Below are 14,384 nucleotides of genomic sequence, written 5' to 3' on the forward strand. Positions count from 1 at the left end.
TTTTCTAAGTCTTTCCATTTCCTAACAAATGGGGCAATGTCATTCTTTCTGACAGCAGCATAGAATTTCATTGTGTACAAATACCACACCATGTTGATCCACTCATCAACTAAGGGATATCTAGGTTGGTTCCATATCTTTGCTATGGTAAATAGTGCTGCAATGAACATTGTTGTGCTAGTGGATTTAGTATGTCCTTGTTTCTGGACAATTGATTAAATGCCAAGTAGTGGAATTGCTGGGTCATAGGGGAGCTCTATGTTTAGTCTTTTGAAGAACTGCCATACTGCTTTCCATACTGGTTGAATGAGTTTGCTCTCCCACCAACAGTGTAGTAGTGATCCCTCCTGGCCACATCCCCTCCAGCATCTGTTGTTATTAGTTTTCTTGATCCTGGCCATTCTAACTGGAATGAGGTGGAATCTTAGAGTTGTTTTGATTTGCATTTCTTTTATGGCTAGAGGTGTCAAGCATTTTTTCATGTGTCTATAGGCCATTTTTGTTTCTTCTTCAGAGAAGACTCTCTTTAAGTCTTTGCCCCTTTTTTTTATGGGATGGTTGTTGCTTTGGAGATTAGTTTTGGAGTGATTCAATTTTTTGAGCTGTTGATATATTTTAGAAATGAGGCCTTTGTCCGTTGTATGGTTGGTGAAAATCTTCTCCCATTCTGTAGGCTTCCTAATTAATTTACTAGCTATGTCCTTTGCCATACAAAAGCTCTGCAGTTTAATGCAGTCCCACTTATCTAGCCTTTCTCTGATTTGTTGTGTTTCTTGGTCCTTATTAAGAAAGTTTCGACTTGTGCCAAGAAGACCAAGTGTATCTCCTATTCCTTCTTGTAAAGTTTTCAGTGTATCTGCTTTTGCCTCGATGTCTTTGATCCATTTGGAGTTAATTCTAGTGCAAGGTGACAAAGAAGGATCCAACTTTAGTTTTCTGCAGGTGCTTAACCAGTTCTGCCAGCACCACTTGTTGAAGAGGCTGTCTTTCTTCCATTCTGTTTTTTGGCTCCCTTGTCAAAGATTAGGTGGCCATAGGTCTGTGGTTTAATATCTGGGTACTCAGTTCTATTCCATTGGTCTTCAGGCCTGTTCCTGTGCCAGTACCAAGCTGTTTTGATAATTATATCTCTGTAATAGAGTCTAAAGTTTGGTATTGAAATTCTTCCTGCACAGTTGTTTCTGCTAAGAAGTGTTTTTGCTATACGGGGTATTTTATTATTCCATATGAAATTTTGTATTGCCTCTCCTATTTCTTTAAAGAATGACACTGGGATATTGATGGGTATTGTGTTGAATTTGTAGATAGCCCTTGGCAAGATTGTCATTTTCACGATGTTGATTCTTCCAATCCAGGAGCATGGGAGGTTTTTCCATTTCCTCAGTTCTGCTTTAATTTCCTTTTTCAGGGTTTTAAAGTTTTCATCAAAAAGGTCCTTCACATTCTTAGTTAAGATAATTCATAGGTACTTTATTTTCATTGAGTCTATTGCAAAAGGAGTTGTTTTCCTGATTGTTGCCTCATTCCTCTCACTGTTGGCAGAGAGGAAGGCAGTTGATTTTTGAGGGTTAATTTTATACCCTGCTACCCTTCCAAAGTTTTGAATCAGCTCAAGAAGCTTGGGAATGGAGTCTATAGGATCCTTTAAATACAGAATCATGTCATCTGCAAAGAGGGAAAGTTTTACTTCCTCTTTCCCTATTTGGATCCCCTTTATGCTTGCTTTTTGTCTTATTGCACTGGCTAGGAATTCTAATACTATGTTAAAGAGGAGTGGAGAGAGTGGGCATCCTTGTCTCGTTCCTGATTTTAGAGGGAATGGCTTTAGCTTTTCGCCATTAAGTATAATACTAGCGTTTGTCATACACAGCCTTTATTATACTGAGGAATGTTCCATGGTTCCTAGTTTCTCCAGAGCTTTTAACATAAAGGGGTGTTGGATCTTGTCAAATGCCTTTTCTGCATCTATTGAGACAATCATGTGATTTTTGTCCTTGCTCCTTTGATGTGTTGAATTATATTAATTGATTTGCATATGTTGAACCAGCTTTGCCTCCCTGTGATGAATCCTGTTTGATCATAGTGTATAATTTTTTTGATGAGTTGTTGTAGACGGTTGGCCAGTATTTGGTTGAGAAGTTTTGCATCGATGTTCATCAAAGAAATAGGTCTATAGTTCACTTTCTTTGATGAATCTGTCTGGTTTGGGGATGAGGGTTATACTGGCTTCATAGATTGTGCTTGGTAAAGAACCTTCATTTTCAATTTTATTGAAGAGCTTGAGGAGTATTGGTGTGAGCTGTGCTTTGAAGACCTTATAGAATTCAGCTGTGAATCCATCTGCCCCTGGGCTTTTCTTAGGTGGAAGGGCTCTTATTGTCATTTCAGTACTTGAAATAGGCCTGTTTAGTTGGGTTAGTTCTTCTTGGTTCAGTGTGGGCATGTTAATATTGGCTAGGAATTCATCCATTTCTTCTAGATTCTCAAATTTGTTGGCGTAAAGGTTTGAGAAGTATTCCCTCATGATGCTCAGGATCTTGGTAATTTCTGTCATGATATTACCATTTTCTTCTGTGATTTTGTTTATTTCGGTATGCTCCCTTCTTTTTTTGGTAAGATTTGCAAAGGGTCTATCAATTTTGTTAATTTTTTCAAAGAACCAACTCCTTGTTTTGTTGATTCTTTCTATAGATTTTTTGGACTCCAATTCATTTAATTCTGCTTTGATTTTAATAATTTGCTTCCTTCTATTGTTATTAGGGGTGGTTTGTTGTTCTTTTTCCAGGAGCTTAAGGTGACACATTAAATTGTTGGTTTGCGATTTTTCCAATTTGTTATTGTAGGCACTCAGAGCTATAAATTTTCCTCTGAGTACTGCCTTTGCCATATCCCAACGGAGCTGGTAGTTTGTGTGCTCCTTTTTGTTAAATTTCATAAACTGTTGGATTTCTGTTCTGATCTCTTCGATGACCCATTGGTGATTCAACAATGTGTTGTTCAATCTCCATGAGTTACAGGGTTTTCGTTGGTGGAGATGGGTGTTCAGTTCTAATTTGATGCCCTTGTGGTCTGAGAGAGTGCAGGGAATAATTTCAGTGTTTCTGAATCTGCCCAGGTTTGTTTTATGCCCTAAAATGTGGTCTATTTTGTAAAATGTTCCATGTGCTGCTGAAAAAAACGTATATTGTGTTGTTGCTGGGTGGAATAATCTGCAGATGTCTGTTAGATCTAGTTGGTCTACACAGTTGTTCAATTCTAAGGTTTCTCTGTTGAGTTCATGGCTGGTTGATCTGTCCATAGGTGAAGCCCCATAGAAATTCTAAACTTGCCTTTTTTCTTTCACTTTTGTCAACAAAATATTGATATTAAATTGGTCATAAAATTCTCACTGTAGAAATAATGTTTCACATATAAAAGTGCTTTGCGTATATTATATGCAGATAGTGCAATAAAGAGATAGACTTGGTCAAAGATTTACTCTAAATAGTGATTTTAAGATTAAGACTGGAGCCGCAGTGGCTCACACCCATAATCCTAGCTATTCAGGAGGCTGAGATCTGAGGATCAAGGTTCAAAGCCAGTCCCTACACAAAAGGGCCTGAGATTCCTATCTTCATTTAACCTCTAGAAAACAGAGAAGAGGGGCTTGGCTTAAGGGCAGGGAGGTAGCCTTGAGCTAAAGAGCTCAGGTTCAGCGCCCAGGCCAAATTCAAGCCCCATGACCCACAAAACAAAAAAAAAAACAACAAAAAGCAGCAACAAAAAAAGATTGAGATTGGATTTAATGATTTTGATAATGAAGGGGAACGGAGAAAAATAAAAACAAGACACAACCAGAAGTTAGATCTTCTCTTATCACTTTATGTGGATTTTGTTTTCACCTACTACTTACCTAAATTACCAAGCCATTATTTTAACAATATTATTATTACTAAAAATATTGTACATTTATGGAAGCAAGTATTCTCCAATTAATAAATATAATCGTCATGAGCTAACTCCTGTAGAAGTGAATAATTAGTTGAATGATGTTTTATTTCAAATTACAATTACAATTTTTGCGTGTGTGGGGGAGGTCATGGGGCTTGAACTCAGCCTGGTGTGGTCCCTGAGTTTTTCAGCTCAAGGCTACTGCCCAACCTTTGAGCCAAGCCTCATTTCCTGTTTTCTAGAGGTTAGTTGGAGATAAGAGTCTCAGGTTCTTTTGTGCCTCAGATCTCAGCCTCCTGAGTAGCTAGGGTTACAGGTATGAGCCACCACACTCGGCTAAACAATTTGTATTATATTCATTGCATGTCAGTAATTAAAACATAGATGCCATATCATTGAAAAGAACATTTTGTTATCATTCCTTTTTTGAAAGGCATTATATTAAGGGATAAAGTATAAAGAAATAACTAAATTTCAAAATATCTGAGCCCACCAGATTATACAAAACAAACATAAAATTTTACAGGATGATGTAACAGAAACAAATGACTGACATAAAATGTAGAAGCTGAAGTTTAAACAAAGATTTTATGGCTTGCCAATTTGTTTAGATAAAAAGATCTAGTGTAGGGCACGGAGCCTTGCCAAGTGGGAGAGTGCTTGTCTAGTAGGCACAAATCCCTGGGTTCTGGTTGGATTCCTCAGTACTACATACACAGGAAAAGCTGGAAATGGCACTGTGGCTCAAGTGGCAGAGTGCTAGCCTTGAGCAAAAAAGTGTCCAAGGACAGTGCCCAGGCCCTGAATTCAAGCCCCACAACTGGAAAAAAAAATCTGTAAAGGAACAGAAGAAATAATACTTTGATTCAAAATAACATATCAATACAACTGATTCTTTAAACAATGGAAGATTTTGAGGTGGGTAATAAAACAATGTTTCAGGACATATTTAAAACTTGTTTTTTTGTAAGTATTTTTTGTAAGTTATTGAAGTCAGGGCCTTACACTTGACAGACAGGTTTTCTGTCTCTCGAGTCAAGATAGCTCTGTTTTGCCCTTTTGTTTTTGTTTTTTGTTTTTTAAGGTACAGTTTTACTTCATATTCCAGCAGGCCTGGTTTCTGTCCTTGTACATGTCATTGTACTCAGCCCTTGTGCTTGCCCCAGGACATTCACTACCATGGCCAGCCATTGTTGAGATGGAGCCTCAAACTGTAATCTCCCAATCTGTGCCTCCCAAGGAGCTAATATTATAGGGTCCAGCCACTGTGTCAGGTTAATATGGCTTACTTTAGAAAAACAGTTTTGAAGAGTGAATGCTTGTGCTTGGAGTTTGGCCTAGTGGTAGAGTGATTGCCTAGCATGCACCAAGGCCCGGGTTTGATTCCTTGGTACCACATACACAGAAAAAAACTGGAAGTGGTGCTGTGGTTCAAGTGGTAGAACTCTTGAGAAAAAGTCCAAGGACAGTGCTCAGGCCCTACATTCAAGCCCCATGACTGGTTAAAAAAAAAAAAAAGGAAGAAAAGAAAAAAAAAAAAAGAAAAGAAAAGAATGCTGCCAGGCATGGTGGCTCATGCCTGTAAACCTAGCTACTCAGAAAGCTGAGATTTGAGAATTGAGGTTCAAAGGCAGCCCATGCACTAAAGTCTGTGAGCCTTTTATCTCTAATTGACTACCAGAAAACAGAATTGGTGCTGTGGCTTAAGGGGTAGGGTGGTAGCCTTTAGCTGAATAGTTCAGGAATAGCACGCAGGCCCACAATTCAAGTCCCATGACCTACAGAAAACAAAAAAAACATAGAAAGAAAAAGAAAGAAAGAATGCTAGAAACACAAGAAGAGTAATTTGAAACAGCATAGGAAAAGCAAAGATAAAAACTAAATATGAAAAAGGTCTCAAGGAAGTATAGAATACCATTGTGAATAGAAATTTATCAAGCTTAGAGTAGATTTAGAATTCAAACTGATAAAACAAATATATATGTAGCAAACCTGTATGCATAACAAATGCTTGGACCTAGTAAAACTTGTATTTTAATAATATAAACAAGTAAATATAAAATTTATCAAGGAATTATAATATAAAAGGTATGAGGAGTTGGGTGGATAGGAGTGAAGAGAATAAGAAATAATTATCACAGAGGCAAGTAATCCTGGGTTACATATCTATCTAAGTATCCATAAGGGCAACTCAAGTAAAGCATTTTTTAAAATGCATCTATATTTCATTTCCAATAAAAACATCAAGTGTTCATAATTAAATACTTTTTACTTGTAATATATTACTATGGCATAAAAATGGCATACAAACAAAACATGACATAGTGTGATTTGTTGACCACCTATTGCAGGAAACATTATTTTCTAAATAATATGCTATAACAAATGTGCAAAATAAAAAACTTAATGTGTAACTTAAGTTTTGACTTCTATGCTTACAAATATTGAATGTTGTAAGGTAACCATAAATTTCAGTGCATTTCCAAGACTATATGAAGTAATTTGGTCATTTAAGTTATAGATATTCATATATTTGATTTTGTACAATTCTACTCACATATATAGATGCAAGAAAATTCTTTATTTAAGATTAAAATCCTCTTTTTACTATGTAAGATAATAAATAAGACCTATAATTAGGCCAGTTGCCAATGGCTTATGATTGTAACCTTAGCTGAGATTAGGAAATCACAGCTCAAAGCCAGACGCAGTTGACTCTGCCTCTAATTAACAGCAAAATGTCCAAATGTAGCTCAAGCAGTAGGGTGTCCTTGTGAGCAAAGAGTGCAAAATCCTGAGTTCAATTTCTTGTACTACCAAAATGAATGAATAAATGAATGAAGTCTTTCAATTATAGTCGCAATCTTCATATTTAGTGGAATCATACAGAAGGAGTATAAGAACTAGGACGAAAGTCAGCTATTATATATGCCCATACAGATTATCATACTAACTATATTGTATCTTTTACCTCAAATATATCAACCATTATCCATTACCCATTTTTGTTGGTACAGCTTTTATGTAAGTATTCCATACAAAATAGGGAGTGGAGTATTGGTAATAAGAGAAGCAAAGTTGAGGCATAATGTGGAGATCTGTAGCAACTACAGATAAACAATGTTCTACCAAACCTACTAAAGCCACCACTCTTACTTTAAGTCCAAGTGTTGAGTCTCCAGTTTTTCCCTGAAAGATCTTACCATGTGGAATGGTGATCTGGAAAGGGCGACTTGGGCTTTTCAGGTTCCATAAAGTCAAGCTGCCATCTGAATGGCTGCACATGAATTGTCTGCCCTCATGATGCCAATCAATTGAATGAATAGCCTAATAAAATAACAATTAAAAAGAGGTAGGGGGAGGTAGATATGTTATATCATTAGATATAGTCCCAAGGAAAAATATTCCGACAAAAGTATTTTACTAGTAACATTTTTTTCCATACCAGATCAGACTATCTTTGATCTCCATCTCCTATAGACCTCTATAGGTTAATATATATCATTTCCTAAAAGAAAAGTTAAGTATATTTCCTAGTAGCAGTGTTTTTCTCAATGAATGTTTTGATTTAATTTCCAGTCCCTTCCTATATCCTATCTCATTTTTGCTTGCCAAATTATTTATATAAAAGTAAAAGAAAAGCACATGGTGTTTCTTGCCTGTAATTCTAACTATTCAGGAGGATGAGATCTGAGGATTGCAGTTCGAGGCCAACATAGGCAGGAAAAGCTGTGAGATGCTTCTATCTAACAGACTACTCAGAAAACACCAAAAGTAGTGCTGTGGCTCAAGTGGTAGAGAGCTAACTTTGAAAAAAAATAGAAGCTCAGGGAAAGCATCCAGGTCCTGAGTTCAAGCTCCAAGGCCAGCAGAGTGGTGGAGTGAAAGAAGGTTATAAAAGTAAAGGAAGGGGCTGGGAGCAATAGAGGGCTTGCCTAGCATGCACAAAGCCCTGGGTTTGATTCCTCAATACCACATACACAGAAGAAGCTGGAAGTGGTTCTGTGGCTCAAGTGGTAGAGTACTAGCTTTGAGAAAGCCAAGAATAGTGCTCAGGCCCTGAGTTCAAGCCCTCAGTTCATCAGATGATGAGAAATAATTTGGTCATTTAAATCATAGATATCATACATTTGAATTTGTATAATTCTACTCACATATTTAGATGCAAGAAAATTACTTACTGAAGATTTAAATCCTCTTTTTAATATGTAAGATAATAAATAAGACCTATAATTAGGCCATGCACCAATGGCTCATGCTTGGAGTTCAAGCTCCAAAATTGGCCAAAAAGAAAAAAAAAAAGGAAAGGAAGGTTACCGTATAAGATGGAAGCTATGGGAGCATAACCTAGTGGGAGAGTGTTTATCCAGCATGCATGAAGCCCTGGGTTCGATTCCTCTGTACCACATACACAGAAAAAAGCCAAACATGGAGCTATGGTTAAAGTGGCAGAGACCTAGCCTTGGGCAAGAAAGTGTCCAAGGACAGTGCCCAGGCCCCAGGACTGGCAAAAAAAAGAGATGGAATCCTGTTAATACTTAGAATAGCCAATTTTTAAAAATTAAGAACTACCAACTGAAGACATAATGTGTGCCTATGGTAAGCATTTTATATGCATTATCTTATCTAATCATATAAAATTTATATTTTCTTTATAATTTATAGATGGGAAATGCCTACACTGAGATACTTGTTCAAGTCAAAGATCCTACTAACTACAAAACCCATATTCTCAAATAAGATGCACAAGCAAAAAAAAGTTTTGTTTCTTTTTTAAAATTTTTAGGCCTACACCGTAGTTTCAAGTTAGATAATATTCAAAAGTAGTTATTTAATTTTCTAACTGTTATATTCTCAGTGTTAGGATAGTGTCTTGCATAAAGTAAGTTTTCAAGAAGTATATAAAAATAAGTAAGAAATTAATGTCATGCACATTTCTAAAGCTGTGATATTCTATCTAAATCAAGTCTGAGTATTATAAGTACAAAATATAGGGCAGGGTCATACAACATCTTTTCTTTAAAGAAAAATAAAAGGGGGGCTGGGTATGTGGCCTCGTGGTAGAGTGCTTGCCTAGCAAGCACAAAACCCTGGGTTCATTCCTCAGTACCACATATACAGAAAAAGCAGGAAGTGGTGCTGTGACTCAAGTGGTAGAGTGCTGGCCTTGAGGAAGATCAAGGACAGAGCTCAGGCTCTGAGTTCAAGCCCTAGGGCTGGCAAAAAAGAAAAGAAAAAGAAAAGGAAGATTAGTATAAGTGAATATTAGTAATAATCATTGTTTGGAACTCTGAACACAAATATATACAAGTAATATAGATATATCCATCTATGTCTGCATATATTATTATAACATTATTAAAACTAATAACTGATATCTAGCATAATCATTAAACATATTAAAAATGAAGTAAGATATGAACTGTGCCTCAAAAAATAAGGCATGATTAAATGGAAAGTCAACATGAAATTCTGGACTGAAGTGTTTTCTCACCCTGAAATTTATTGCTATGAAGAGACTTGTGGGCCACTCTCTAGCAAGTACAATTAAACAGGAAACACTCTGCTTGACTTCTCTGTTGTTTATTTTATTTCCCCTATATGAGTGTTCACCTTACATGTCAACTCTAATGAACCTCAATTTAAAGTTCTCTCAGACTGCTCTGCCAACAAAGGCAGAGATAGAGAAGTCATCCTTAGACCGAAGCCTTCATTCTATGCTAATGAATTTCTGTCTATGGGACAGGGCAGATATAAAAATTATAGCCAAAAGTACTATAAATTAAATACATAGGTATGGAAGATCAACTTTTTTTTGAAATTGTTTTTATTTTTTCCCATAGATTTTTATTGTAATTAATAGAAAGGTTACATTATATTCACCAGATAGAAGGTGCATTACTTCACAAATATTTATACCTTTTCTCATGTCTTGGTTCCCATTTCCCTCCCACACCCTTACCCCTCATCTTGTTTTCCCCCCTTCCCTATCCTATTTCAAATAACCAAATATGCATATTAGATATAAAAATATAAAAGAGTGTAAAGGAGTAGCTGGTATTTGAACTAATTAGAAATATACACAGTTTTTATATACAATAATGGCTTACTAAGAACAATATATATACATATATAACTAATTCAAGATAAAAGTACTAAAAACAGAATTTAAAATAAAGAACTCTGGTCATAATTTGTTTAATCAGTAGCTGTAACTCCTTCTGAAAATGGAGATGAAAGGAAAGTCAAGAAGCTAAATAATGATTGAACAGAAGCAAATATAGCAATCTTTCAAGCACTTGAAAGAGTTTTCTCATGCTAAATATGGAAAGATTTCTCTGTGAGAGATCATTTAAGAAATATTGATGTAATTTAACAAAAATTTCACAACTAATATGGAGGTCATATTTCAGAATTTTTTCTGAAAATAATCTTGGATTTCCAAAAGCATTCAATTCATCAAGGAATATTTATTGAGGGGTTGGTTAGCTAGTCCAAATAGCACTATAGCATCAGAGAAACAAATAGGACTTTAGCACACATAGCGTTTGGTGATATGAAACAAATGGTATGATTATGAGATATCAAGAAATATGTCTGAAAGGTGGAGCATATATAGAAGGATACAATAAGTTAGACTAAAGGAAAAAAGCACTATGCCAGGGAATATGGGGTTTGTTTACAATTTAAAAAACATTTCAAAGACTCTGAGGTAGAAAATAAAATGATTTGTTTTAAAATAATCTTGTTACTGGCGCTGGAGGAATTTCAATTCCAAACTTTAGACTCTATTACAGAGCTATAATTCTCAAAACAGCTTGGTACTGGCACAGGAACAGGCCTGAAGACCAATGGAATAGAATTGAGTACCCAGATATTAAACCACAGACCTATGGCCACCTAATCTTTGACAAGGGAGCCAAAAAAACAGAATGGAAGAAAGACAGCCTCTTCAACAAGTGGTGCTGGCAGAACTGGTTAAGCACCTGCAGAAAACTAAAGTTGGATCCTTCTTTGTCACCTTGCACTAGAATTAACTCCAAATGGATCAAAGACATCGAGGCAAAAGCAGATACACTGAAAACTTTACAAGAAGGAATAGGAGATACACTTGGTCTTCTTGGCACAAGTCGAAACTTTCTTAATAAGGACCAAGAAACACAACAAATCAGAGAAAGGCTAGATAAGTGGGACTGCATTAAACTGCAGAGCTTTTGTATGGCAAAGGACATAGCTAGTAAATTAATTAGGAAGCCTACAGAATGGGAGAAGATTTTCACCAACCATACAACGGACAAAGGCCTCATTTCTAAAATATATCAACAGCTCAAAAAATTGAATCACTCCAAAACTAATCTCCAAAGTAACAACCATCCCATTAAAAAATGGGCCAAAGACTTAAAGAGAGTCTTCTCTGAAGAAGAAACAAAAATGGCCTATAGACACATGAAGAAATGCTCAACATCTCTGGTCATAAAAGAAATGCAAATCAAAACAACTCTAAGATTCCACCTCACTCCAGTTAGAATGGCCAGGATCAGGAAAACGAATGACAACAGATGCTGGAGGGGATGTGGCCAGGAGGGATCACTACTACACTGTTGGTGGGAGTGCAAACTCGTTCAACCACTATGGAAAGCAGTGTGGCAGTGCCTCAAAAGGCTAAACACAGAATTTCCCTATGACCCAGCAATTCCACGACTTGGCATTTACCCAACCATCTAGAAACAAGGACATACTAAACCCACTAGCACAACAATGTTCATTGCAGCACTATTCACCATAGCAAAGATATGGAACCAACCTAGATGTCCCTCAGTTGATGAGTGGATCAACAAGTTGTGGTATTTGTACACAATGGAATTCTATGCTGCTGTCAGAAAGAATGACATCGCCCCATTTGTTAGGAAATGGAAAGACTTAGAAAAAATCCTATTAAGTGAAGTCAGCCAGACTCAAAGGAACTTAGGCTCAATGGTTTCCCTCATTCGTCATAATCAGTAGAAACCTTGGGCTCTACTAGCAGAGATTTGCAATAGAGCAAAATCTTGATACATAAGGCCATTTAATGTGAAGCTAATTGAAAGGACCTCCAGGATATTGAAACAAAAGCCATATAATGAATGATTGTTGTCCTTAATGTACTATGTTGTCTCTCATCTCCTTTGCTGTCCCTTGGTTATCTCATATTGGTATAGTATCTCACTTTGTTATCTGATATATTGAATTTATTTGTATTTGGATATTTGAAATTTGATAGGGAAGGGGGGAAAACCAAGACAGGTGGGAGGTGTGGGGGGGGGGAGGGAAATGGGTACCAAGACATGTGAAAGGGTATCAATGTATGTGAATTAATGCACCTTCTATCTGGCAAATATCATGTAACCCTTTTACTAATTACAATAAAAAAATTTAATTAAAAAATAAAATAATCTTGTTACTGAAAGGTACACTAAAAGATAAGGTATTAGAAGATGATTAATTAAAAGACTTCCATATTCATATAGGCAAAAATAAACTAAGTTTATGAATGTGTAAATGAGAAAGAGAGGTAATAAATGGGAAGTAATATAGAGATAGTATCAAAAGCCTACAAAAACTAATTGTATTTGATATATAATGAAGAATCAAGTTAATTAGAACTTAGAAACTAAGTTTAGATATTTAATATAAAACAAGGCTGATGGGCTACTGGTCAGGGTCAATTATAGAGATCAGGAGTACAGTAAAGGCTACGGGTATATGAAAGTATTAAATTTATTAGTTTCAAGATAATATGATAAATTATGAAAAACAAGAATGCAAATTATAAACTGGAGAAAAGAGGAAAAGAAAATAAAGAGACTTTTTTTGGCATTCTTGGACTTGAGCTCAGGGCCTGAGAAGGATCCCTGGACTTTTTCAAGGCTAGAGCTCTACCACCTGAGCCTTAGCACCACTTCGGCTTTTTTCTATGTATGTGGTACCAGGTTTTGTGCATGCTAGGCAAGCACTATACCACTAGGCTAAACTCCTGGTCCTAGACTTATTTTTGAGATGGAACCTCATTATATTGACCAGGCTAGATTCAAAATCCTTATTCCAAGTGATCTTCCAATCTCAGCTTCCAAAATACTTAGAACTTTTGTTAACCTTTATTTAAAAATGAGCTATGAAATTATTTTACTCACTGTTTTTGAGTTGAGAAAAAGTCTTCCATACTTTCTCAGGAATTAACTCATTCTCCTAGGTTTCCTCCTGGCTTAGTACATCAAGCCATTTCACTGGCTAAAATTTCAGATGGTATTTGGCTTATTAGCTAGCAGTTGGTCTTGAGTGGGGGAACAGTACCCACACTCATCTTTTATTTTGTGTTCAGCCAATAGCAAAACCCTAGTTTAGCTTCATAGCAACACTTTTTCCTTAAAATTAAGAACACATGAAAAACATACTTGTATTGCACAGGTCATTTTTATCCAATTATAATCCAGTTACCCAGGTGCTATATAATTTACTTCTGAACTTTATACCACTATAATTGTCATACTATAAATATCTTGGTTTGGGAGAACTAAGCAATACTAAGTAATATATTGTGGAATTTATGAAGTAGGTGAAGTCTATCCTTGAGTACCAAAATATAAATAATTTAACGTTTTAGGAGATGGGACAGAAGATATAAAGTATATTAATGTGGCAATGGTTTCATTAGTTAACATTTTTTATTCCTCTGATAAAATTGGGAGCAGGAAGAATACGGTGGCAGTTCCTTTTCTATTTATTTCAGCATTACCTTAAATTATTAGTCTGTGTTTCCTTATTTTGTCAGTCTTCCCATGTAAGAATGAACATTACTAAACAGACTTTTTAAACTTCTATTTTCCTTTCTATCTCTCCCCACTCCTACAACTTTTCAAATTAATTAATTTGAAATTATATTATTATTTATAATAATAATCACAGCTACAAGAAGTAATTCTCTTTTACATTTTACCCTCGAATTAACCAGAAATCGATCACTAAAAATGTCAACTAGGAAGTTATTATTCCTTGACAAATGGAGTTAATTTTTTCTATTAAATAGAAACCTCACCAAGGCACCACTGTACCAATCAAAATTAAGCTTTTATTTATTTTTCATTTATTGAGTGTTACTATCCCCCAAATCTGTCTTTAAGAAGGCAGGAATTTGAACATAAGGTATTTCAAGCTATCTTAAACTGAAACAAATGAAAATTTTCTAAGGAAGACATGAATAGTGTCTTTAGAGAACTTAAAAACAATTAGGCAAACTACAGGTATGAAAGAAAGAAAAGAAGACAAAAGTGGGAATAAAGCATAGTTTACAGAACCAAAATATGAAAGATGACAAAAGAGGGAGGCAAAAACTAGCATTCAAGATGGAATTCCTACTCAGAAAAATTAACCCAGAACTGAAACTTGTACAAATAGTAAAAGAGTGTGTGACACTATTT

At 35.7% G+C, this 14,384-nt stretch overlaps 1 protein-coding gene across 3 annotated transcripts in view; it reads right to left on the reverse strand.

Annotated features, from left to right (window-relative positions):
• The window catches only part of Stxbp5l (syntaxin binding protein 5L), a 175,050-nt gene that overhangs the window by 82,200 nt on the left and 78,466 nt on the right, over window positions 1-14,384 (reverse strand). For all 3 annotated transcript variants that reach the window (XM_090345538.1, XM_090345536.1, XM_090345543.1), the window contains exon 9: window positions 7,134-7,257. In XM_090345538.1, the coding sequence (XP_090201664.1) occupies window positions 7,134-7,257 (124 nt within the window). The remainder of the gene's footprint in view (window positions 1-7,133; window positions 7,258-14,384) is intronic.

This window comes from Megascapheus bottae, chromosome 1 (genome assembly GCF_031878675.1).
Source record: "Megascapheus bottae isolate mThoBot1 chromosome 1, mThoBot2.hap1, whole genome shotgun sequence".
NCBI lineage: Eukaryota > Metazoa > Chordata > Mammalia > Rodentia > Geomyidae > Megascapheus > Megascapheus bottae.